Here is a 26,404-nt window from a genome sequence, read left to right as displayed (position 1 = left end):
GAGGGCCTCCCTGTCAATCTGGGCGTAGTTACGCTCGGCTGAGGTTAGTGACCGAGACGCAAAGGCTACTGGCCTCTCCGAGCTGTCCGGGAATTTGTGCGACAGCACCGCTCCAATGCTATAGGGTGATGCTGCTATAGGGTGATGCATCACACGCCAACCGAATTGGTAGTGCTGGGTTGAAATGAGCCAACACCTCTTTCGATGTGATCAATGCTTTGCTCTTCTGGAAAGCTCGTTTACATTCGTCACTCCACTTCCATGGTACCCCCGTTTGCAGTAGGGTGTTCAGTGGGTGTAGTACGGTAGACAAATTCGGCAAGAACTTATGGTAGTAGTTCACCAGCCTGAGGAACGACCTCAGTTGTGGCACATTTTCCGGTGCTGGAGCCTTGACTACTGCCTCAATCTTTTCAGGGGACTTATGTAACCCCTCTTTATCAATAACGTGGCCACAATATGAGATCTGCTCCTGGAAAAACTCGCATTTGTGGTGATTAGCTCGGAGCCCATATTCCTTCAATCTAGTGAGCACCTGCTCCAGGTTGGCGAGGTGATCACTGTCATTTTCGCCCGTGACCAGGATGTCGTCCAAATAACACTGGGTCCCTGGAATCCCTTGCAGGACTTGTTCCATTGCCCTTTGCCAAATAGCCAGAGCTGATGCTACCCCGAACACCAGCCGGTTGTATTGGTAGAGACCTTTATGAGTGTTGATCGTGAGGTACTGTTTCGAGGCTCCTTCTACCTCCATTTGCAGGTACGCCTGGGCCAGATCAATCTTAGTGAAGCGTTTCCCTCCAGATAGCGAGGCGAAAATATCTTCAATCTGCGGAAGCGGATATTGTACAGTGTGAAGGACTGGGTTCACTGTCACCTTAAAGTCCCCACAGATGCGAACCTTCTTTGGTTCCCCAGGCATATTACTCAATGACCTCTTCATTACAGGAACGATGGGTGTAGCCCACTCGCTCCAGTCCACTTTGGACAGTACTCCTGAATGTTCCAAACCTTCCAGCTCTGCTTCGATGGCTGGGCGGATCGCATAAGGTACCGGTCTGGCCTTAAAAAACTTTGGGCTTGCATTTTCCTCTATTTTGATCATCGCTGTTATGCCTTTTAGTGTTCCGAGTCCCTGCTGGAACACTTCTTGTGCATCAGTTAGCATTTTTAACAGTCATCCAGGTGTGTCGTCGTCATCCTTTTTGGCATCTACAGTCAGTGCTTCTATGGAATGCCAATCTATTTGTATCTTCCGGATCCATTCATGTCCTAGTAGTGGTGGTCCTCCATCTGGCAATACATATAGGTCCATTTTTGGTGTTTCCTTGCCGTTATATATAACGTTCACCCTTATTTTTCCTTTGGGGTAGACTTTTTGCCCCGTGTACATCTTCAAGACAATCTTTGTATCTCTCAAGGGTATATGTGAGAATAGCCGCTTGCAGTCCCTTCGGTTTATGACTGTTAGGGCTGATCCCGTGTCCAATTCCATTTTCACTTGGACTCCTGCTATCTTGAGCGTGACCCAGATAGTTTGGTGATCCTCCGTTTTGATCACATTATGTAGTTTCAGACAACCCAGCTCCTTGCTTCCGGAGTCTGTATCACTCTTCTGTTCGTCTGAACTACTCTCCGTCACCTTATGTACCTTCTTGTACTTCTCCTGTGGAGATTTCTAGCTGCTGGTTTTCTTTCCCGACCTGCAGACTCTTGCTATGTGTCCTACTTTTCCACACTGTCTGCACACTTTGTCCTTGAACCAGCAATCATTATGGTCGTGTGTTGTTCTGCCGCAGCGATAGCACTTCACTGTTCCGTATGACATTTCATTTGTGCCATATTCTTGCGGTCTCCGTTGTATCTCTGCAGCGCCCCGTGCGGCTGCTTCATGTGATACTGCCATGCTGAAAGCCTTGTCCAGCATAAGATCCTTTTCTGATAGAAGCCGTTTCTGGGTTCCTTCACTTTGAAGCCCACACTCAAACTTGTCCCTTAAAGTATCTGCTAGTCCCGTTCCAAACTGGCAGTGTTTCGATAGCTTGCGCAGTTCCGTTAAATACTCAGCATTACTTTCATCTTTATGCTGGTTCCTTTTGTGAAACTTAAATCTTTCTGCTATCAGCAGCGGTGTGGGGTTTAAGTGGTCCTGTAGGATTGATACTATGTTTTCAAAACCCTTTTCTACTGGCTTCTCTGGGGTTACTAGGTTTCGTAGTAAGCCATACGTTTTTGCACCCATTGAATTCAACAATACCAGCGCTTTCTTGTCATCTGGCACTTCATTCGCCTTGCAGTATACTTCTATGTGTTCGACATATGTCGTCCAATCTTCGACTTCATTGTCGAACGCTGTGATACTGCCACTCTTCGGCATTTTTGGGTGTGGTTAGACTGGCTTAAAATGGCGTCTCCTGTGCTTTCCTTTCTTCCCCGCTGCGGCTTAAAATGGCGTCTCCCGTGCTTTCCTTTCTTCCCCGCTGCAGCTTAAAATGGCGTCTCCCGCGCTTTCCTTTCTTCCCCGCAGCGGCTTAAAATGGCGTCTCCCGCGCTGCTGCCAACGCCGCTCTCGGCGGTCCTCCTGGCAAATGGCGCCGCCCTGTGGGTTTCGTGCGCTGCTCCTGCGCTGCTGCCAATGCCGCTCTCTGCGGTCCTCGTGGCACAACAACAATTTGTATTTCTATAACACCTTTAACATAGTAAAACATCCAAAGCCAAAAAGATCCTTTTTTTTTTTTTAAAGCAAGCTTGATAACTTCTAATTCTTGGGCAACAAAATAATCTGTTTAACTGGAGGCAAGGAACATTTTAACTTCTGGGCCTCATTTAAATATACCAGGCCCGGCTCCCACCTAATCCGGCATCAATGGCATCAGGCCGACGGGTGGAAGTCGGGTGTGTGAGGCAGAAAGCCACGGACACGGACCCAAGGGCACGGTCCCTGGCAGTCAGGTAAGTGGTGGGAAGAGTAGAAGATATCTGGTTACCCATTTCAGGAGGGTGTAGGTGGGTGGAATCTTCCCTCATGCATATGTGACTGCCCACTACAATTATTGGGCCGGATATTCCGATCCCTACCAGTGGGTATGCGCTGTGTACTCACCCATCCGGACATCGGAAAGGCCGGTTTCAGGCATGCACAGTGCATGCGCTGGAAACCAGCATTTCTGACCTGTCAAGAATACCCTTGACAGATCCTCCGGCTGCCCTGGAGAAGGGCCTCTGTGGGCAGATAGTTCCGCTTTTTGGAGACCCTCTGCCCACAGAAAACACTTACAATTCTTATGCCTGGTAAAAGCCTGCTTTTACCAGGAAAAGAGTTGAAAAAAGTAAAAAAAAAAAAAAGTCACTGATTTAGCATTTAAAAATAATTTTAAAAAATGTAAGTTTATTTTTAGCCCTGTAAAAAACTTTAATTATTTTTTTCAAAAATTTAAATTTTTGTTTAAAATAGTTAATTTATTGTAATTTCAAGTCATTTTAAAAATCTGATTTAAAAAAAAATTATTTAAAGTTTTACTATATTTTGGGGGTGATCTCCATTCATATATTTGACAGGTCTTCCTGTCAAATATATGAAGGGAGATTCCCTTCTGTGATTGGCTCCCCATGGCCGTGATCCCAGGGATGTTGCGAACTACATGCGCCTCTGGGATACGTGCGCCCTACGCACTTGCATTTTGGTGAGGCCCAGCATTGGAATTGTGCACGTCCCGGGAGCCCTCAGGTAAGGGCGCAGATTTTTCCAGATCGCAATCCTCCGCCCGCAGGAGGCCTGCGATCGGAATATCTGGGCCATTGTAGTACATCAAGCACTGCTACAATAGTTCATTAAAACACTTTATTCAAAGGAACAATAGTAGAACATATCAGGACAATTTTTTTTCCAAGTTGGGAGGTTTGGAGTTATTCTGAAATTCCACGGGGCCCTGACCTTCAGTTCCTACTCTCAATATACTAGACCCTCCCTTTTGTGTAAAATGCCAATAACCATTTTCTCAGAACTAAATTTTCTTGCCAAGACTGAAATCTTGACTTTTCAGGGTGGGTAATGGAAAACACACGTTGTGTGAACTAAATGACATGAGGCACTTATTGGTCATATTCTAAACTGCTTTTCCCCAAAATGTTTAACAACAATCTGGTTATACTTTTTACTTTTAAAGAAATTTAAATTTCTTTTTACTAATTTCAATGTTTCAGACTTGTGTATGGGATTACAGTGCTCATCCTTCTCATTTTTCATCTGAATGTTAGCAGGCCAATCTACTGTCAGCACCACAATAAGGCCCAAGCTTGCCCTCTCCTGACCCTGTACATGCACAACATCCAACAGGGGTTGCTGGATAATGATAAGGAACATTAACCCATGCTGATTTTCCTCACCTTTACCTGCCTGAGATCAATTAGTAAAGCTTTTTTAAAACATTATTTAATGTAAATCTCTAATCATGGACTCTGCCACATATTAATTCCTCATCTCGTTCGATTGCCATCTTGAAGCTTCAGAAAATCTGGGTCAGTTCTCTCTTCCTCCTGTTGATTTGTACTCACTCCTCACTGCCTTGCCTTATTATGTTAAAGGAGAGCACGACTGTCGAAGAAAGGACTCTTCCCTTGCCAAATTTTCTCTCCTGTTCTTCTAAAGGTAATGACATGTGGGGTATGATTCCACATGCGCTGGCATCTCTCCAGTACCTCAAAGTGGTCAGCCATCCTGTGTGAATGTGGACATTGAGTGTTGGCAGACTGTTAAGTTGTAGGGGGTATCACAACCGAGCCCAGTACACCCGCCACCCACACAAGTGGGTCACTGGATAGTAATCACAAGCAGGAACCTTGGCTGTTGTTTCCTTCCCTAAGCCAAGTGTGCTGAGGCCAATTTAACAGCCCTAGCAGTGCTGCAGAGGAAATCAGCTAACTCAATACAGAATATGGATCAAAAAAATTGTGTTAATACAGTGCCTTACCATGTGAAAATGTCCCAAAGCACTTTATACAAGTAATTACTTTTGAAGTGCAGTGACTTATTTGTGAAAAATTCAACTGGTCATTCTACAACAGCAATGTCCCTCAGATGGCCAGGTAATCTGTTTTTAAGGGTGGACTATCTGTCAGGACAGCAGGAGAACTGTCTTCTCTTAAAATACCATGGAATCTTTCAAATCCACCTGAAATATGACAACAGGTAGACAAGACCTCGGTTTAATAACTCATCCAAAGGACAGGGCTAAGGAATTGAATCTAAATTCAGGAATTGTGACTATAGATTGGAAATTACAAATGTCACTTCATTACTTAAGAAAGGAGGGAGGGAGAAACCAAGTAACTACAGGCCTGTCTGTTTATTAGTTATGGGGCAGTTACTGGAATCTATCACTGATTATGACAGGAAGGTCACTTGGAGCTTCTAATATATTGTGAGTAATAAAGAGACCATACTACATGGATTGCATCTGGAACTGGAATAGCATGGGAATTGTGTGGGCCCTCTACTTGCAGGCTTACTCTATATTTTACTCACCCATGGCAAATACAATTAGAGAACGAAGAAAGATATTTAGCAGCCAGTCAGACTGGAGTTTAAAATGACAGCCTACAAGTAACTCTCTCTGGGGATCTGAATGGTCTATTCTCCAATTAGAAGCACATGTGGTTTTCAATGTTCTCCATCTTATTCACCTCTCCCTCCACTCCAAGTAGTTCCATAGCATAGTACTTAGCTGAAAGTCGCAGAAAGTCAGATGAACATTCTACTTTCCATAATGTTGATAGAACAAACCCTCTCTGATCTAAAAAGGTACTTTCAGCTCCTACTGATTTTGAACTCAGCCTAATTGTACTCAGGGTAGGAATTTGACTCTCTTTGCGTCTTTAAGCTGCTACATCCACATAATTCCCTCTTTACTTTCCAATTTTGCACAAAGTTCCTTCAGGACATCATCTAATGTACTATTTTAATTATTTTACTGATTACTGATATTTCACATGAATAACCTATTAATATATGCTCTTCCGTGGGTGAATTGAAGTCCTGAGTCCTTTTGAGACTAGCACCAGCAAAAACACACAGTCATGTGATGCCTACACCTCTGTAAATTATTCCCTGGACATGTGTTGTTTTGTGTAATTGATGCACTTTATTTCTTCCCTCCATTTGTTCAAAAATACCCTGGGAAAAGACAACTCATTGAGCCGTATCTTTATTAGTCCCCACTTGATCAGAATAGAAATCCGGCTCTGTCAATGAGTACTGAGGTAGATCATTAACATATTTATCCTGGATGCGAGATCTCTGAATCCTGATTACAAACTTCCATAAACCAGTTGTACAGCGGAGTTGCATTTTTGTAATTAAAAAAAAATTAAATACAGAAATACACCTAAAAACAAACCTGCCCATGATTTGAGGACATTTTGCTTTGCTAAATAAATGCAGGTTTAAAATAAAGAAAAGAGCTTGCACTTATAAAGTAGCTTTCATGCCCTCAGGAGGTCCCAAAGTGCTTTACAATCATTGCACTACTTTTTGAATTGAAGGCACTGTTCTCATGCAGGGAAATGTGGCAGCCAATTTGCACACAGCAAGGTCCCACAAATAGCAAATAAATTGGTCGAGGGAGGAATGTTGGCCAGGACAGCAAGAGAACTCCTTCTTCAAATAGTCCAATGAGGGATCCAACCAAGCAGGCAGGTGGAGCCTTTCATCCGAAAGATGGCACTGTCCATCAGTACAGCATTCCCTCAGTACTGCATTGAAGTGTTACCTTAGCTACTGGCCCTGAATGTGCGGTCGGAGGCTTCCCGCGGGGAAATGTCTTGGATCCGCAAATAAAATGCCCGCGTACCTGGGGCCTCGGGATCCACGTAGACTCGCGGCCCTGGGGCTCTCCAGGTATGCGTGGGCAGAGGCCCACGTATCCCAGGGGTACGAGCGCCCCTGGGATCACGTGGGCCGGCCCAACGAATGACAGAAGGGAATCCCCATTCATGCCTATGGGGATTCCGTAGCTACGGAAACCCTCTAAGTATGAATGGGAATACCCCAAAAAATACACGCACACATCAAATACATTTTTAAAAATCACATAATTAAAACTAATTAAAATGGCATTTAACTAAATATTTAAAACAAAAAAATAATTTTTTTTTAAATGTACATGTTTTAAAGGGGCTAAAAATAAATTTACCTTATTTAACAAGTTTTTAAATGTATAAATTATTGATAAAATTTTATTTATCTGCTTTTGAAACTCGTATGCTGGTAAAAGCAGCTTTTACCAGGCGTAAGAATTTCAAGGGCATTCGCTTGGCAGAAGTTGGGCAAATAGCGTAACTCTCCGCTCGCGGAGGTCCTTTTCCCGGGGATATGGAGGATAAGATCGCAAGTTCCAGGTTTTAGTGCATGCGCAGCACATGCCTAAACCCAGAACTTGCGCAGTCCCTATGGGCACGTGCGCACCTCGTACCCACCCATAGGGGCCGCAAATTACGGCCCATTGTGCTCAGGTCTGTAGTTGGGCTTGAAGCTCACAGCTTTCTGACTCGGGTGAGAGGTGTTACCAACTGAGACACACCAACACTAAGCTTAAGGAAAATTATCACTTCTGATTAAGTGTAAAAATTCTTTAAAAAAACTATTTTGAAAGATAAATAAACAAAGTAGAAACTTTCCTAGTCTGCACGTTCAGTACACACCATGCAATGCACCTATCAATTCATTGATGAAGACAAGTAATAGAGTTCAGACAAACATGTTTCCCCGAGAGACTCCTGCTCAGGTGTTGAAATGAGAAAAGGAACACCCATTTGTAATGAACCAATGTTCGCATTCTTAGTGGAAACTGTTTGTGCAGCTCAAAAGTTCAGATATACTCTTGCAGTTTAGGAGGTCATCCTCAACTGAAGGCTATTGAATGCCACTGCTCTTAGTTTATGCTGGCTATCTAAAGAGTCATTGCATTTCTGGACCATGAGATGGAGAGTGTCACAAATCATCTGATCTACTCTGAAGCAAATTAGTACCTAGCTAATAATTGGTGGTGACTTTATCAATGGCAAGTCATTACATACTTTGAAACTGGAAGAGCAAAATCAAAAGGAGGAAAATAAAAGGGGCACTATAAAGTGGAGCAGTGCCCTTGGCACTGCCAGCGGTTCAGTGACTGTGAAGGGGTAATTACTAGTCCCAGCCCCTTTAGGGCTACCCCGGATCAGGCGTATTTCTCAGACGTTCACTTTCAACTAAAGTTTGAGGTAGCCGAATCCTAAAGATGTTTAATTGGGTCTAAAGGTCCGGACTATCTCTCCCTAAAGGAAAGGAACAACCTGAAAATGTTACCGTCCTCCAGGAGTACATGGCTCCAGATCGGATTACAGCCTTTGTCCAAACATGAACACAAGAGCTGAATGCCAGCGGTGAGGTGAGAGTGCCTGCTCTTGACATCACGCAGCATTCGTCCAAGACTGGCATCAAGAAGCCCGAATAAAACTGAAGTCAATGGGAATGAGGTGGAAAACTCTCCAGTTGCTGGAGTCACACCTGGCACAAAGGATGCTGGTTGTGGTTGTTGGAGGCCAATTTTTTATTCATTGCAGGAGCTTCCTAGGACTGCATTCTAGGCCCAACTATCTTCAGCTGCATCATCAATGGCCTTCCCTCCATCAGTGTTCAGCTCCATTCACAATTCCTCAGAGAATGAAGCAGTTCATGCCCACATGCAACAAAGCCTGGATAACATGCAGGCCTGGGCTGCCAGGTGGCACATAGCATTTGCGCCACACAAGTGCCAAGCAACAACCATAGCCAACAAGAGAGACCCTAAACACCTCCTCTGGACATTTAATGGTATTATAATTGCCAAGTTCCCCACCATCAACAACCTGGGATCACCAATGACCAGAAATACAACTGGGCAAACCACATAATTGCCATGACTACTAGAGCAGGTCAGAGGCTGGGCATTCTGAAGCGAGTAGCTCACCTCCTGACTCCCCAAAGCCTCTCCACCATCTACAAGGCATAAAGTCAGGTGCCTGATGAAATACTCTCAACTTGTCAGGATGGGTGCAGCTGCAACAACACTCAAGAAGCTTGGCATTATCCAGGACAATGCAGTCCGCTTGATCTGCACCTCATTCACTGGCCTAAATATCCGCTCACTCCATCACTGGAGTGCTATAGCTTCAGTTACACTATCTACAAGATACACTGCGGCAACTTGGCAACACTCTTCCCCAGCACCTCCCAAACCTGCACCAGGGGCAGCAGGTGCATGGGAACACCATCACCATCCTGGCATGGACACATATTCCCATTCCTTCATCGTTTATGGGCCAAAATCCTGGAACTCTCGACCGAACAGCATTCTGGGATCACCTTCGGCACATGGACCTCAGCAATTCAAGAAGGCGGCCCACCACCATCTTCTCAAGGGCCACTAAATGCTGGGCTTTCCATTGATCCCTACATCTCGAGGTGGACTGATGTGGCAAGTTTGAAGCCAGTGCTAGTTGTGCTCTTACAATGCTATTTTATATTAAATGTGTAGTTTTGCAAAAACCTTGGATCATATCAAACTTGTTTAAAAATGTCAAAGTTACCAAAATCATCGGAGTTTTAAACTAATGTAAATTATTGTGTTTTTTAAATACATCCACAGGATACAGCTGGATTTAATTGTAATGAGGTCAGTGATGCCATGAAATGGTCCCCGGTGATCAACAAAAGCACAGAAAGACCTGGGAATCTGTGCTGGCCGCCAGGATGCACCGTGCAGATGTGATACTCGTTTGACTACTGACAGCTATTTGCAGCTTTCAAAATATTGCAAAATATTTGTTTATTTGCAAAGCAGATTTGTACAAGCCTAGGATTCTTAGAGCAGAATCATCCCAGCATGTCCTTCCATTGAACTAATAACAGAAGTGCGAAATGGCAGGAAAAGAAATAAACCTAGCCCCCGGCAATATGAGTTTAAGAGGTCTATTTATGTTCTCTTGCTTTCAAAAAGTTAGAAAAAAGTATTGACACAAGCTGCCATTGGTGACCATTGCAAGAGCTCCTACCCCAAAATTCAAGTCACTTAAGGGTGTACATTAAAGAAGTAGATGTAGAGCTTCTTTGATATTTCAGACTGCAAGTGCTACATTTTGGGGTCCTTCCTACTCTTACTCTAAATTATTACTGCTCTCTTATTTAAGATCACTCTCATGAACAAATTTCAACTTCCCATAACTGCAAGGGTGCCTATCCTTCTTTAATGTGCCTGGGGAATGAAAGGCAAAACATTTCTGCTAATTGCATTTAGCTACTGGATTTATCCTATGCCTCCATAAGTTCTCAATTTGGTCTTCAAGAATGGTACGGCAGCGGAGCAGACCTTGGTATAAGTTTCGAATATTGAGTGAATTTATTAACAAATCATAAATAAGCAAATAACCAATGATATAATACAATTATATAACAACAGAAAATGCTGGAAAAACTCAGCAGGTCAGGCAACATCCGTGGAGAGAAATTTGAGTTGACGTTTCGGGTCAGACCCTTCTTCAAAACTGGAAAGAAAAGAAACTAGATCGAAGGCAGTATATGTTTAGAGTAGAAAGTCTATTATCTAACTCCCTGAGCAGACAAAATACTACAAAGGTCACGGGGGGAAAATTCGGTTGCTTTGTGCTTCCTGTTAGCGCGGGGGCGCTAACAGGGTGCAAGGCAACTCGCACCCGGGCGCGGCCCCGCCAACGCCTCCCACAAAACTCAGCGGGAGGTTAGCGGCGGCGCTAACCGTTAGCACCCCGCGGCACTGCGCCGCTGGTGATGACGTCATCACCGTGCGCAGTGCCCTGCTCGCGCTCCAGCCACGACCTTTGGTAGCGCTGCTTAACTTGCCACCGGACGCTATGTCCGACGGGGTCAGGGGGGCTTACCTGCAGCCGGGGTGGCGCTATTTCAAGGCGAGGTGCCGGGCGGCCATTTTTGTTGCTGGCCGCCTGCCAGCACCTGCCTCCGCCGCTGTCCCCAGCCTCCTTACCAGCCCCCCCCAATGGAGTGCCAGCTGCGCTCCATGAGCCCGGCATTTCTTTGGAGTACTGGGCTCTTTTGCCGGCACTCCCGATCCCCGGGCCCAGCTGGGCCCCGGGTCGTGCTGCGCAAGGCCCCTCCCCTTTAAGGGGAGGAAGGCCTGCAATACCGCAGCGCAACAGAGGGAGGCAGGGCGCTTCCAGTAGCGCCCCGCTTCCCTCTTGGGGCGCTACCACACGGTTTCTGTCGCGGGGGCACTAAGGCCTAGAAATTGGGTTTTGGCTTAGCCAGGGCTTTAGCGCCGGAAGTTAGTGCCGGCGCTAAGTCCCCCTGCGCGCGGCAAAAATTCAGTAGCGCCGCGCCCAAGCGGCTGCCGGCGCTACTGAAGGGTCTTAGCGCCTGGAAAAGGGCGCTAACTGCCGTTTAGCGCCGCAATTCCGGCGCTGCGGCACCCGATGCGGTGCGGCATGCTGGGGAAGTGCAGGCCTCCTCCTTCCGTTAAGGAGGAGCTGCCTGCACCCGGCCGCGGCCCGCGCAAATCTGTTTAAAAATGAGCCCGGCACCTCGGACAAGTGCCGGGCTTGCATCTGTTCCGGGGGGGGGGGGGGGAGAAGCCCGGGGAGGGAGCTGCGGGCAGGCGGCCGGCGGGAAAGCGGCCGGCCGCCGCGGGGCCTTTAATGCGCCGGCGCAAACACATGTTGGACTCTGTTGCCAGAGTCTTAGTTGCGGCTGCCACGGGCGAGGCGGCCGCAACTGAATTTCGGCGCTGGGGCCCGTCGGCATGGCAACCGGGACGCTGCGCACACCGATGACGTCATCGGTGCCGGCGCAGCGCTACCGGTGCAACGCCGCTTTAGGGCCCCAGGGAATTTTTCAACTGGCCATAACTCTGGCGCTAGTCCCTCTAGCGCCTCAAAAGCGGCGCTAAGGCTAGTGAATTTCTAGGCCTAATTTTTCCAGGGCGCTTAAAGTAGCGCCCTGACGAATTCAGCACCCCAAAGGGGGCGCGACTCAATTTTTCGCCCCACAACTCTATGAACTAAGCTAACCCCTTTTACATAATTTTAAAATATATACAATGGCTCTTTTTCTCCTTGAATGTATTTCCGCCTATATAGGAGCATTTATCAATCTGATCTGTGTCTTGGAAATGACAAACTAATGTTTTTCATCTCTTTCAGAAGTTTCAAATTGACTAGTTTGTTCTCTGAGGGTTTCAAACTGGATCTCTGCTTTCATAGATTTCTAAACTGGCCTCCTGATTTAAACAGAAAAGAGTTATTGAGACTTCCTGATTATTGAATATCCCACCCCTTAAATTGAAGGAAAAACTGAATTACAAACTGAACCTATCACACAGCATTATTTAAGTTTGAATCATTCTTCTCTTCAGCCTGTAACTAAAAGCTTGCAGCATTTTATTGATATAGGTTTGATACAGGAATATTAACTGCCGTTCTTTTTGTAAAAGACATACTTATCTACTATGGCTGGAGATAAAGGACCAGCAACAAAACCAAACTAGACAAATAATGTATTTTTTTTTTAAAGTACATACACTGTCTACTATGATACAGAGCCATATAAAGCAGGAAGATCACAGGCTCGATTCTTAATCTGGGGTCACATATGGTAGTATATTTGGCCTCAATGCCTCTCGATTAGGCATGGTAAAAGAAAATCAGACTATCTTGTCATCCGTTCCAGAAAATGTTAATTTGTGAATGCCAGGTAATGAGGATCAGGCTTGGCTGCAGTGCTCCGCCCCCAGAGTTGAATAGACTGCTGACATTCTCTCATATTGTCTAGGTTCACATATGAAGAACGGTCACTTAGGAAAGGTATCAGAGAGTGATTGGCTTTCATTGAACGATACCACGGCATAACTAAGTGACTTCATGGAGGGAGGGGAAAAGGGAAGGAAAAATACATTGCACCCTTTATCTCACAATTGTATTTCAACAAATAACATGTTAATTCTGACTATATATAAAAAAATCTTAGGGGAAAAATTCGGTTGCTTTGTGCCTCGCGTTGGTGCTAACATGGCGCAAAGCAACTAGCGCCCAGGCGCGGCGCCGCCAACGCCTCATGCAAAATTCAGCGGGAGGTTAGTGGCGGCGGTAACTGTTAGCGCCCCGCGGTGCTGCGCCGCCGGCAATGGCGTCATCGCCATGCGCAGCGCCCCTCTCGCGCCCCGGCCGCGATCTTCGGTAGCGTCCCCCTGACTTACCGCTGGACGCTATGTCCGACGGGGCCAGGGGGGCCTACCTGCGGCTGGGGCAGCGCTAATTAAAAGAGAGGTGCCGGACGGCCATTTTTGTTGCTAGCCGCCTGCCAGCACCTGCCCTCGTTGCCCTCCCCGGTCTCCTCTTCAGCCCTCCCGCGGAGTGTCGGCTGCGCTCTGTGAGCCCGGCACTTCTCTTTTGCCGGCACTCTGATCCCTGGTGGCCCAGCTGTGCCCCGGGTCGTGCGGCGCAAGGCCCCTCCCCTTTAAGGGGAGGAAGGCCTGTAGTACCGCAGCGTGACGTGCCACAGTGCCATGATATTCCCTCGCAGCACCCCGCTTCCCTCTTGGGGCGCTACCGATGAATTTCAGCCGCGGGGGCGCTAATTTTTTCGGGGCACTAAAAGTAGCGCCCCGGCGAAGTTAGCGCCCCAAAAGGGGCGCAACTCAATTTTTCCCTTTTTATTTTATAATTGGAGCAACAGCACTACTGAAGTCCTCATATGGTGAATTATTTTTATTTAGAGTGCAGTGACTGTTATACAGTCAATAAAAGAAATCATAAATAAAGTGATAAATATTTATTCTTTTCACTGGACAATGAAATGGCTAAAAGCTCTCTGTTATTTTGAAGCTTGAGCAGTATAAAGATGTGAAGACCAGAAAAATAGTTCTTATTGAATGTTCTTTTATTGGGGTTTGATAACCTCTATTATGTTGAAGATTCAGCCAGGGTTAGATTGAACATTTGCTAAAATGAGAAGTTTGTAAAAGCAAAGAGTTTTGGAATGATGTATAATATTCTTTTGATTTGTTTGATGTCAGTGTATCTTGAGGTCGCTCGTTAATAATCAAATCCTAATTTTACTGCAACAGACTGAGATGACAAGCTGGCTAATCTGTTAGAGAGTGTCCTGAGTAACACTCACTCCAGATAAGCCACTCAATTAGTGAGCCTCTTCCCATGACACTCCCTGGTAATTAATGAGATCATCAGTGACAAACCCTCTGGAATAAAATATCAATTAGTGGGCGGCCGGAGTGACATTCGCTCTGGGGAAAAAGGTGCATCAATTAGTGAGCCTGCTGAGTGAAACAACTTATGGAAAACGTACCAATTACTGGCAATCTCCCTGGACAGTTTTGTCGCTCATAAACAGCACCAGCATCAGTCTGTCCCTTCACTGTTCGCAGATAATGAGCATCCAAAATTTAGGCGATGAATTCTGGAATCAAATTCTAATTCACACCTCAAGTTTTGTCCATTCAATACACTTCTAGAAAGTATTTGGGTTTCCAAATCTGCAGCCAAAGTTCAAAGAAGTCAATAGCAATGAAGGGTTTTGACCTGAAACGTTGACTCTATTTCTCTCTCCACTGATGTTGCCTGGCCTGCTGAGTTTTTCCAGCATTTTCTGTTGTTATTTCAAAGAAGTCAATCCCATCACTCACTGCCTTCCTTGTAGACATTGCACACCCTTATTTAGGTATTTATAAGGCATTATACATAATGGATCACCTATATTACACCAATGTCATAATGCAATAGGGCACTCTTTTGAAAATAGCAACAATGAAAGTCCACATAAAACTATTGTTTCTAAAATAAAAACTGTGTAACTCAAATTAACCAGAATCTGAAAATGTCAAGAAATTCTGACCAGCCTGAAATACTGGTTTAGTATTGACAAGAAGTGATCAATACTATATACATATACGTACACACACATACAAACACATGCATTCATGCATATCAACACAGACACCCATTCATGTACATAAACAGAGGTATAAACACACACGCGAACATTCAAATGCATGCATTCACATCTTAGGAGTGCCAATGAACATAAAAATAATAAAGGTGCACATCATGCACTTATAACTGGGAACGTTTGTCCTTTTCACAATGGAATGCCTGGATCCCACGGACAAGTGAATTTCACTGGCGTGTCCAAATCTGTGCCTTCAGACTTACATCAGAAATGCTTAAACGTATCAGTGAACTTAGTGGGAAGGAGAACAATAAGCATTCTATATGGTTGGAAGCTCTGCAATACATATACCCTCGCTTATACAATTCATCGTTGACAATAAAGCGTAGGGACAACCAACCAATGGAGCTGATAAATATAGCGATGTTTAAAAGATGAGCTGCAATTACAGTATGAGCCGGTTATGTGGATCACCTCCTGACTCCCCAAAGCCTCTCCGCTATCTACAAGGCACAAGTGTGATGGAATACTCTCCACTTGCCTGGGTGAGTGCAGCTCCAACAACACTCAAGAAGCTCGACACCATCCAGGCCAAAGCAGCCCGCTTGATTGGCACCCCATCCACCACCTTAAACATTCACTCCCTCCACCACCAGCGCACTCTGGCTGCAGTGTGTACCGGCTGCAGTGTGTACCATCTACAAGATGCTCTGCAGCAACTCGCCAAGGCTTCTTTGACAGCACCTCCCAAAGCCACGACCTCTACCACCTAGAAGGACAGGGGCAGCAGGCACATGGGAACACCACCACCTCCAAGTTCCCCTCTAAGTCACACACCATCCTGACTTGGAAATATATTGCCGATCCTTCATCGTCGCTGAGTCAAAATCCTGGAACTCCCTCCCTAACAGCACTGTGGGAGTACCTTCACCACACGGACTGCAGTGGTTCAAGAAGGCAGCTCGTAGAGTTCAACAATTTCAGATAATAATCCCTGCCCTCATTTTTCATGCTGTATGATTTTGCTATTCCCATTTGCAACATTTTCACAGCATGTTCTTTCAATTCCTTCCTCTCCTCCTAAACCGCAACCCCCCCCCACTGTCTCTGCACCTGCTTAATATCTGCTACATTTCCAGCTTTTTCCAGTTCTGATGAAGGGTCCCAGACCTGAAACGTTAACCCTGTTTCTCTCTCCACGGATGCTGCCTGGCCTGCTGAGTATTTCCAGCATTTTCTGTTGTTATTTCAGATTTCCAGCATCCGCAGTATTTTGCTATCATACCAGTTTACAGCATGTTGTTTTTGCCAGCATAATATCAGCAAAGAATGGAACTATGCCATACCGCTCTGCTTATGACAGACTTCACCATTGCCCGTCCACCATGTCAGACATCAAACAGCGAGCAAATTATTACCTGTGGCCGTCTCCACTCAATTGCCCCTGGAGGGGACTTGGTGTAGAACAGCGACTCATTCGTAGCAGGAAAGTGAGGATCCTCAAACAGTCGATGGTGCTGAAGGCATTCTCTTTTTAAAGCTGAGTACTGCTGGTCTTTGTAGGACTTTACAGATAGAACCATCCTTCACAGTCTGAAACTAAAATAGCAGCAATGCATGCGTAAACTTCATTAGTGCACTCAAGCTTGCCAAAGTATGTAAGAAATTTAAATATACATAAATATTTCCCACTCCCCAGCTCTGTCTTTAGAACTTTGACATTACTGTAAGCAATTGCCCTTATTGTCATGGAAATAATTAAATTGAGAAAGTTTTGTAAGCAACTAAAAGCCACCCTTACCTACAGGGCTGTTATTTTCTAAGCGTGCTGTCAGCTGGATCGTAACAAACTCTCCATCGGTCCTGCAAAGTTCTCTGCATTTTAACCTGCAAGTTTCCAGACTCTACCATCTCTGAAAGCTGAATGGGGAGTTCTCAAACACACCAGCAGTCTCCCATTGGCTAGAATGATTTGGTGGAGTCCTCTATTTCGTGAAGAAGCCAAATAAAAACAAACTTAGAAATGTAACTTTTTTATTTCCCTTCTCACTCCCCATAAAATCTTTACTAACAGAATTTATTACAGCATTTTTTTTAGCAGTCAAAGCTCATTGTTCTGAATGAATTATTTAAACTAAAGTGAACCTAAACAAAATACAGCAAACCATAATTATTGCTGGCAAGGAGTAGTATTTGCTAAAAGGCCTGTTTAGTTCAGTGTAGTATTTCCATTTTGTACTGTGGTACAACGTCATTCATGAAAGCTTCTACTTATGAGACTTAAGGTTAACCATTGGTAGCACTGGTAGAGAAAAAAAGCTGGTCTCAAAAGGCAGTCATCTTACTGAAGTTGCTGAACAATTTATTTTTTTTCCAAAGAAAATACTGCAGATGCTGGAAATCTGAAATAAAAACAGAAAATGCTGGAGACACTCAGCAGGTCAGGCAGCATTTGTGAAGAGAGAAACAGAGTTAACGTTTCAGGTCGATGACCTTTCATCATTTTTCAAATGTTCTCATCTGAACTTAGGGTAGGGTATGGTTCATGGGTGTGGTCAATCTTTTGTAATGCTTCATATTTAAGGCTTGGTAATGAATGTCATGGACTATTCACAATCAAAACCAATGTTCTAATCTGACTTCCATACACATGTACTTGCCAGCACAGGTAACTATATAGAAAACAAGAGCAGAAACCCTGTTGTCTGGACCATTGTCTTTTGAGAATTAGGGTTAGAAAATCCCTGTTGATAATGCCCTTTAAATAGCGCACTCAGCTGTAACAATTGGGTAAATTCATATCCAGCAAATTAATAAGTGCTTTTTTAAATTCAATTTAATAAAAAACAATTTTTGAGGCATCCCCACACAATGCCCTCATCTCAGTCCCAGACCTTGTCCCCAGAGGATGAAGAAATGAGTTGCTTCCAGGCTTTTGTCAATGGCAAGAATCAGTGCAAGAGAATATTCCAGGGTGAAAAGGGAATGGCTGGTGTGAGAATTGGTGACTCACTGCCTGCCTGATCCCTCCTCCCAGTGGGAAATGCTTCTTCTCGATGATGACCTGGCTGAGATTGGGACTTTGTCATGTGAGACAATGCCAGCCCTATCACTCCCTAATGCAGCATGTCAGTAAGCAACACACACCCGACCTAACATCACTGTGGGAGTGCCTTCACCACACGGACTGCAGCAATTCAAGAAGGTGGCTCACCACCACCTTCTCAAGGGCAATTAGGAATGGGCAATAAATGCTGGCCTTGCCAGCAACGCCCACATCCCATAAACGAATAAAAAAAATGGTGCCACCAAACATACACTGCAAAACTCACTTACAGAGCAAAAACCATTATATTACTGCTTAACCAGGACCATCAAATAAAAGAGAGTGATTACTATGTTCTAGTTGAAGGATCTCACATTCATGAAAAGGTATATAAAACAAATCTTTATCTATTTGAATACAAATACGGGTTGGAATGACATAAATTCAATTGAAATGCATCGTTCCATAAAGTGATATTGTCCATAAACAGTTTCCCAAACATTTTTGAAGACTAATCAAGTAAATGATTATAATAAATATCTAAAATCATATAGCACTTACATTCTTGTTGTTATGTGCTTCATTGTCATTGTGTCAATAGTCACAAGCACAGTTATTCCAGACACAAAATGACACAACAGAAAATACATTTTTCAGTTACTATGGGGTAAGAAATCCCAGTACTTCATAAAATAGTGTTAGACCATATTTAGGACCTCTCGTGTTTCTGGAAAGGATACAAAATAATTCTTCTTGCCTGATGGGTGATCCAGCCTCCCTCCCTCTATTGCAAACTTGCCTTTTTCCATTTTATCAATGGTTAGTGTTCTTCTGAACTTTTCTTACTTAGCCATCCTTAATTCTAAATGTCATTGTTAAAGCATCCTCCTATCGGCATCTTCATTAAGTTAAAATTAAGACTAATTGCACCATTTTCCATTCGAACACATTCTCCCAGCATCTGAAAACTGTGACACTCCTTGCCTCCTTTGGACTTCCCTGCCTCTTACGAGCTTTTAAACCCAACATTTGCATCACCTAATCACTACATTTTGATTTACCTCCTCATTTCTCCGACACTATTCAATGTTGGTCGAGCCCTGAATATTGGACCTTCATCCAGGTTTATCAATAAAAAGAAAAGAAATAGGAATGATCTAAAGTTACAAATTCATTAATGTGTCTAATTAGTTTTATACACTTAACGTATTTCTTCAAACTTAACAGCAAAAGAAACATCAAAGACTAGCAACTATTGTGCAACTATCCATGATCTCCCAATTACTGGAAACTTACATGGATGCTGTCTCAGACATTTAACTGATGCCAGACTGTGGCTTTGTGAGAGCCCTTGTTCTTGTGTGCTTGCTGAGGGTTGTGCGCTAAGCAATCATTCTGGCCTGTTGATAGAATTATTAACTCGGTCACTTGTGGTTGTAGTTGAAATCAATTCCAAAAACTTAAATTAAGGTTTTATTTATTTTATTTTTGTTCCTGTTTATAAAGTGAAGCTATTGTAAACAGTGCTTGTGGGGTACACAGACACACCGGGATTTCTTGATTGCACAGATACTTACTTCTGGTAAAGCACAGCACGCTTAAATTGAGGATTAAAAATTGCTGGTGAAAGAATTCATTATCTTACATGACATACGCTGCATTTATTTATACTGAAAAAGGGCAGATCCTTTTCATCCCCCTATTAAACATGTTTGCTAGAGAGATCTGACGTATGTTGCTGGATTACGTGCAAAATGCTGCCCCAATTTAGGATGAATCTATAATAGATCAGGCTGTACCAGAGTTGAGAACTCTTAATAAAGTTAGTACTAAAAGCATTTCCCATTTACAAATTGCATTATATTGAGCAACTTAGCACAAGTTGTTTCTCCATTTTGAATACATTTCTGACTTTTCTTCAGGGCTAGGTTTCGAGTTAAGGAACACCATCATAAAATGGGATCCTACATTACTGGCTGGGAGATGTAGATGGTAATTGAGCTTGATGTGCTGAAATAATTGCTCTCAATTACTGAATAAATAACAGCAGAACAGGTATTGCACTGAATTTACTGTGTGCTAATTTGACTGAGTGTAATAAACATGTGTTCCACTGCAGTAAGTCAGTCAGGGTAAGTAAGGAGCACATTACTGAAAGCAATGCTTTAAAGGGGAATTGGCAAAGTTCATAGAATCATAGAATGGTTACAGCACGGAAGGCGGCCATTCAGCCCATCGAGCCCATGCCGACTCTCAGCTAGTCCCACTCACCTGCCCTTTCCCCGTAGCCCTGCAAATTTTTTCCTTCAGATATTTATCCAACTCCCTTTTGAAAGATAAGATTGAGTCTGCCTCCACCACCCTTTCAAACAGTGCATTCCAAATCCTAACCACTCGCTGTGTAAAAAAGTTTTTTCTTATGTCGCCTTTGGTTCTTTTGCCAATCACCTTAAATCTGTGTCCTCTGGTTCTCGACCCTTCTGCAATGGGAACAGTTTCTCTCTGTATACTCTGTCCAGACCCCTCATGATTTTGAACACCTCTATCAAATCTCCTCTCAATCTTCTCTGCTCTAAGGAGAACAACCCTAGCTTCTCCAGTCTATCCACGTAACTGAAGTCCCTCATTCCTGGAATCATTCTCGTAAATCTTTTCTGCACCTTCTCCAAGGCCTTCACATCCTTCCTAAAGTGCAGTGCTCAGAATTGGACACAGTACTCCAGTTGGGGCCGAACCAGTGTTTTATACAGGTTCATCATAATTTCCACACTTTTGTACTCTATACCTCTATTTATGAAGCCCAGGGTCCCATAAGCCTTTTTAACTGCTCTCTCAACCGGCTCTGCCACCTTCAGCGATTTGTGCACACCTACCCCCAGGTCTCTCTGTTCATGCACCCCCTTCAGGATTGTACCATTTAGTTTATATGTCCTCTCCTCATTCTTTCTACCAAAATGTATCACTTCACACTTTTCTGCGTTAAATTTCATCTGCCATGTGTCCGCCCATTTCACCAGCCTGTCTATGTCTTCCTGAAGTCTATCACTATCCTCCTCACTGTTCACTATACTTCCAAGTTTTGTGTCATCTGCAAATTTTGAAATTGTGCCCTGTACACCCACGTCCAAGTCATTAATATATATCAAGAAAAGCAGTGGTCCTAGAACCGATCCCTGGGGAACACCACTGTCGACCTTCCTCCAGTCTGAAAAACAACCGTTCACCACTACTCTCTGTTTCCTGTCACTTAGCCAATTTCGTATCCATGCTGCCACTGTCCCTTTTATTCCATGGGCTTCAACTTTGCTGGCAAGCCTATTATGTGGCACTTTATCATAAAAGCCTTTTGGAAATCCATGTACACTATGTCAACCGTATTACTCTCATCAACCCTCTCTGTTATTTCATCAAAAAACTCGATCAAGTTGGTTATACACGATTTGCCTTCAACAAATCCGTGCTGGCTTTTCTTAATTAATCCACGCCTGTCCAAGTGACTGTTAATTTTGTCCCTGTTTCTAAAAGCTTCCCGACAACCGAGGTCAAACTGACTGGCCTGTAGTTGCTGGGTTTATCTTTACACCCTTTCTGAATAAGGATGTAACCTTTGCAATTCTCCAGTCCTCTGGCACCACCCCCATATCTATGGAGGTTTGGAATATTATGGCCAGTACCTCCGCGATTTCCGCCCTCAATTCCCTAGGCATCCTAGGATGCATCCCATCTGGTCCTGGTGATTTATCCTTTCTAATACCTCTCCTTTATCAATTTTCACCCTATCAAGTATCTCCAGTGCCTCCTCCTTCACTATGTCTATGGCAGCATCCTCTTCCTTGGTGAAGACAGATGCAAAGTATTTGTTTAGTACCTCAGCTATACCCTCTGCCTCCATGCATAGGACTCCTTTTTGGTCCCTAATCATCCCCAACCCTCCTCTTACTACCCTTTTGCTATTTATATGCCTGTAGAAGGCTTTGGGATTACCTTTTATGTTGGCTGTCATTCTATCCTCAAACCCTCTCTTTGCCCCTCTTCTTTTCTTTTTCACTTCTCCTCTGACCTTTCTATATATAGCCTGATTCTCTGATGTATTTGTATCCTGACATCTGTCATGCACACTCTTTTTTCTGCTTCATCATATTCTCTATCTGTTTCATCATCCAGGGAGCCCTGACTTTAGTTGCCCTGCCTTTCCCCCTAGTACGAATGTACCTGATCTGTACATGAACTATTTCCTCTTTAAAGGCAGCCCATTGTTCCATTACAGTTTTGCCTGCCAATCTTTGATTCCAGTTTATTCAGGCCAGATCCGTTCTCATCCCACTGAAATTGGCTTTCCCTCAGTTAAACATTTTGGGGGGGAAATTGAGTCATGCCCCCCTTTGGGGTGCTAACTTCTTTTAGCGCCCCAAAAAAATTAGCACCCCCGCGGCCGAAATTCATCGGTAGCGCCCCAAGAGGGAAGCGGGGCGCTACTGGAAGCACCCCACCTCACTCATGGGGCGTTGCGAGGGAATATCACGGTGCTACGTGCCGCGGTATTGCAGGCCTTCCTCCCCTTCTTAAAGGGGAAGGACCTTGCACAGCGCGACCCGGGGCCCAGCTGGGCCACCGGGATCGGAGTGCCAGCAAAACAGCCCAGCACTCAAGAGAAGTGCCGGGCTCATGGAGCACAGCCGGCACTCCGCGGGGGGGCGGGGGCTGCTCAGGAGGCCAGGGATGGCAACGGAGGCAGGTGCTAGCAGGTGGCCAGCCACAAAAATGGCTGCCCAGCACCTTGCCTTTAATTAGCGCTGCCCCGGCCGCAGGTAGGCCCCCCTCACCCCGTCGGACGTAGCGTCTGGTGGTAAGTGAGAGCGCGCTACTGAAGATCGCGGCCGGGACGCTGTGTATGGCGATGACGTCATTGCCGATGGCGCAGCACCGCGGGGCGCTAATGGTAACCACTGCCGCTAACCTCCTGCTGAATTTCGTGGGAGGCGTTGGCGGTGCCACGCCCGGGTGCTAGTTGCTTTGCGCCCCTCTTAGGGCGCTAACGGGAGGCGCAAAGCAACCGAATTTCTCCCCCTTTTACTCTAGATTGCTCCCTGTCCTTTTCCGTAGCTAATCTAAACCTTATGATACTACGATCACTGTTCCCTAAATGTTTACCTACTGACACCAATGCCCCCTCCCTCGTTGAGCCGGAAACATACTGATCAAGAAAGTTCTCCTGAACACACTTCAAAAATTCTTCCCCTTCTCTGCCCTTTACACTATTATGATCCCAGTCTATATTAGGATAGTTGAAGTCCCCCATTATCACTACCCTATAGTTCTTGCAGCTCTCTGTAATTTCTCTGCAAATTTATTCCTCCATATCTTTCCCACTATTTGGTGGTCTATAGAATACACCTAGTAGTGTAATGGCACCTCTAACATTTCTTAACTCTAGCCATATAGCTTCTGTCCTTGACCCCTCCGGGACATCCTCCCTCTCCAGCACTGTAACATTCTCTGTTATAAATCTCATCATCATGAAGAAACGACTCATGAAATAACACTGGACGGCCAGCTGGTGGCGCCGTCCAAGGAGTATAAATACTCAGGCGTGGGCCCAACTTGGCCAGGGACATTTTGTAAAACAGGAACTAGTGAAGGACAACTAGACCTCCATGTTTTGAAACAAGTTGATTAAAGCTTTGCTTTATACTCGAACCAAGTGCGTAGTGAGTTTTATTACGTCATTCTCCTTAACCAATACTGCCACACCACCTCCTATCTTTCCTTCCCTATCTTTCCTGAACACCTTATAACCAGGAATATTTAATACCCCATCCTGCCCTTTTTTGAGCCAGGTCTCAGTTATTGCCACAACATCATATTCCCATGCGGCTATTTGTGCTTGCAGCTCACTTATCTTGTTTACTACACTTCGTGCATTCACATACATACACTGTAAACCCATTTTAGACCATCCTGTATTCTCTCTTAGTTTGACCCTACCTAATACCTTACTATTTCTTACTTTAGTGCTCACTGCTTCTCCCAATCCTTTGAGCACTTTATTTCCTCTTTCTAATGTTATATCCTGGTGCCCATCTCCCTGGAATAATTTCCAGCAGAATTATATGATATAGAAACAGTGCAATGAGATTACTGAAAGATCAATTGACAAATACATTGTCCAGCATAGTACTGAACTGTACAGACCAGGAAAGACCTAGGTTCAATTCCTGGTTCATGCTGATCTTAGTTGGGGTGGAGGTACGGATCATACAATTGGCCTCAGCTTTCCTGGGTTAAGGATATGGAAAACATATTATGGTGGGCTCCTATTTTTAATCACTATTGAGTGACCTTTGCTGGGAAGGGTGCAAATGACCATCAAATGAGGACAGGATTTGTCTTGGCTAAGCAGGTCATGTAAATTTGTTTTTTTTTCACCTTATTTTCTCACAGGTCTAAACTAGCCCTTAATCAACGTTCACACACTTGCAGTTTTCGGCAGAGATCACCAGATAGCAATCAGGTATGGAAACATTAGCTGATTTCCCCCTATATAATCCAGGCAGACTGAGGCCAATTTTTCATGGTGCACAGATATCAACTATCTCAGGCAAGGGATCGATTCTGAGACCTTCCTGGTCTGTATGACCCAGTACCATAATGTGTGGTGCTTTCATACACATGAACCATCAGGGAGTAAATCAGTTGTCTTCAGCTGGAAGACTGCATTAAGGTTGAAGTTCTATTAGTCTGTTGACCCTCACATTAGTGGTTCTCCAACTTTCCTGCTGAGTGTTCTACTCTTCTTAACTGACAACTGAGACATTGGTTTGCCCCAGTGTCATCAAACAAAATAATTTAACAATAGTGCCCCCTTCACAGAGGGGCACAAACAATAAACAGCCAAATCATTAAAAAAAAACAGAAACTTAGCAAATTAAATGAGAATGCTATTTTCAGTGTCTACTATGCACTCCAGTCCCTGCGGTCGCGGAAGGCCTCAATCGTACCGGCAGACACCGCGTGCTCCTTCTCCAGGACAATCTGGGCATGGACATAGCTGTGGAAGAGAGGCAGGCAGCCAGAGCGACCACCACCCAGAGCCACGTCCAACCTGGGCCTGTGGATGGCCAACTTGGCTAGGCCATGAGGAGGCCCTCCGACTTGCCCGTCCCCCTCCGTACTGGGTGGCCAAAGATCATGAGCGTGGGACTGAAGTTGAGCCAGAAATTGAGGAGCAGCCTCCTGCTGAGTGTTCTAATCCACTGATCCCTAATGCTAAGCTTTCCAAGAGTCGTATCTTAAAGGGATTATTGCCTAAATGGTTGGGGTTTATGGGCATGCTCAGTTCCAGGGAGAACCTGATCTGAAGATCTCACTGCTATGCAATTATGTTGGCCACTGAAGAAGGTTCACATTGTAGTATCTGCTTTAACATAGAATTTTTCAATGTGATTTATGCATTTTTATTTTAGTTTCTATTAAAACTAATAGAAAATAGTAAATCTTTGGTATCACATTCAACAGCGATAAAATGGTGCCCAACTTTTGCAAGATACTTTACTTTCATGGGTCCATCAGCCTGAACAGGATTCAATCAAAGGCTCCAAAGGTGAACCGAGTGTTTTCACTACTGTGCCATCCATTACCCTCTTGTGCCTCTATTTTGTAAATGTATCTTCTTTAAGTGTCCCAGTGCCGTTTAATGAACGAAACTGCCACAGTCGTGTACAAGAGACCCATTTTATCAAAAGATGTTGTGTAATGTGCACTATTTCCTGTACCTGACTTTATCAGATAAGAAACAAGTACATTTCATGCGCACTGAAGCATATGAGCCGATAAATCTTGCACAGTCCAAACACATTAAATAATTCATTCAGCAGACATGGATGTCTGTTATGTCTCAATAGTCTTTTCCATACGTGTTATTGTACATGAGTCTATGTCCCCTATAGAACAATTTCAGGGGCACTTATTGAGTAGTCCATATTTGTTGTCAAAACACTGAAGCACCATTGGCTATCTGCCAAATTGTTAACGGAATAAATCATATTCAGAACTGAATCCAGTAAAAACATGGAAGAAACAATTCTTGGTTTATGTCCTAGGAAATAGAGAAGCAATTATTGCTTCCATATTAATCAGTTCTACTGCTACTATCTCTGAATACTGTTACATAACATTTTGAAGCTGTAAGGCGGCAGATTTACCCTATAAATAAATAATATTTTCCCAACACATAGTTAGAGCTAAAGAAAACAGCTTGATCAAAGTACTCTCGTCTTTGTATTGTCACTTAGCGTGTTTTTATGGCACAAGATCCAAGCTGAAGAATATGAGGCTCATGTAATTGCATCAATGATCTTCATTCCTCACCCAAGGTACCGACTGTTCATTGGAAG

At 44.3% G+C, this 26,404-nt stretch overlaps 1 protein-coding gene across 1 annotated transcript in view; it reads right to left on the bottom strand.

Annotated features, from left to right (window-relative positions):
• Nucleotides 1-16,843, bottom strand: part of LOC147125255 (calpain-5-like) — a 209,402-nt gene extending 192,559 nt beyond the window's left edge. Inside the window, exons 1-2 of the mRNA XM_085999981.1 lie at nt 16,767-16,843; nt 16,384-16,564 (exon numbers count right to left, since the gene is read on the bottom strand). Coding sequence (XP_085856107.1) covers nt 16,384-16,548 — 165 coding nt within the window. The 5' untranslated portion in view covers nt 16,549-16,564; nt 16,767-16,843. The remainder of the gene's footprint in view (nt 1-16,383; nt 16,565-16,766) is intronic.
• Nucleotides 16,844-26,404: the final 9,561 nt, after the last annotated feature.

The sequence above is a fragment of the Somniosus microcephalus genome, chromosome 1 (assembly GCF_052327205.1).
Source record: "Somniosus microcephalus isolate GS21.2 chromosome 1, FLI_Smic_1.0, whole genome shotgun sequence".
Lineage (NCBI taxonomy): Eukaryota > Metazoa > Chordata > Chondrichthyes > Squaliformes > Somniosidae > Somniosus > Somniosus microcephalus.
Note: the sequence above shows the minus strand (reverse complement) of the source record. Positions and strands in the feature narration are given on the sequence as shown.